This window comes from Sitophilus oryzae, unplaced genomic scaffold, assembly GCF_002938485.1.
Source record: "Sitophilus oryzae breed Bouriz unplaced genomic scaffold, Soryzae_2.0 scaffold_942_pilon_pilon, whole genome shotgun sequence".
NCBI classification, from domain to species: Eukaryota; Metazoa; Arthropoda; class Insecta; order Coleoptera; family Curculionidae; genus Sitophilus; species Sitophilus oryzae.
The window spans coordinates 3199380-3200472 of NW_022147575.1; the positions used below are offsets into that span (position 1 = coordinate 3199380).

At 34.6% G+C, this 1093-nt stretch overlaps 1 protein-coding gene across 1 annotated transcript; it reads right to left on the bottom strand.

Moving 5' to 3' along the window:
- Positions 1-351: 351 nt before the first annotated feature.
- On the bottom strand, positions 352-873 carry LOC115890979 (craniofacial development protein 2-like). Its single transcript, XM_030911353.1, has one exon. The coding sequence runs from the start codon at positions 871-873 to the stop codon at positions 352-354; it is 522 nt and encodes a 173-aa protein (XP_030767213.1).
- Between the last annotated feature and the right edge of the window lie 220 nt (positions 874-1093).

A 1093-nucleotide genomic window follows, 5' to 3' on the forward strand; every position in this document is an offset into this window, starting at 1 on the left:
TACTTTCTATATCTGGATCCCACCAATATGGTTTACTTTTAGTATATTCATAAGATCCCAAGGCCTCCAGCGCAGCTGAGTGTATACTGTTTTTAATGTGTTCGTCATATATTTCGGGGTCTTCGAATCTTGTATTTATTAATTTCTCATCTAGGCGTTTTCTGTATAGTTCTTTTGTACTCTCATTGTCAAAGCTATCTATGTTATATCTCTTTTGTTGTTCTTTGTTGCTTTTTTGTTGTTCTTTGTCTTCCATATTTACATCGATTCTTCTCGGTTTGTGTACTATTGTAGCTTTGAGTAGATTATGATCACTACCACACGTGGCTCCTCTATACACTCTTACATCTTTTAGTTTGGAGTTTTTTTAATGATATTATAGTCAATTATAGATCTTAATCCCCTTGTATTTTGTATCCATGTGTATTTGTGTATATCTCGATGTTGGTAGAATCCATTCATTATTTTAAAGTCATTCTGTACGCATAAGGCTATTAGTCGATTTCCGTTGTCATTTTTTGTATCTTCTCCATAGGGTCCTACAACTTGGCTATCTGTACTTTTGCCAACTCTGCAGTTCAAGTCTCCTAGTATAATGATTTCTCTAATTTTTCCCACTTTTGTTATTTCGTTATTCAGATCTTCGAAAAACTTGTCTTTAACATTTACTAAAGAGTCATCGTCTATACAATATACCCCAAAGATAGTTATTCTATTTTCACGTACCGTCATATTTATCTTAATGATTCGTTCACTGATAGCTTCCCATGAATGCACATGTTTTCTAAGGTTTCTTTTTATAAGTACAGATACTCCTAGTTGTGCTCTTCGGTCTTTAGATACTCCACTGTAGAAATGGTCATATTGGCCCATGCTTTCCGATCCTTGTCCTTTTTTCTTTGTCTCTGTGATTACCGCGACGTCTAATTTTAGATTTTTAATTTCTATCATTACTTCATTTATTTTCCTAGTGAGGCCCTGTACATTCCATGTTCTATAACTCAATGTCCTTTTCCGTTGCGTAAGTCTGCTTTATTTTTTCCGTCCAGTTCCGAGGCTTTGGTTAGGTTTTTTAGCATTTGTAGCTTTTACG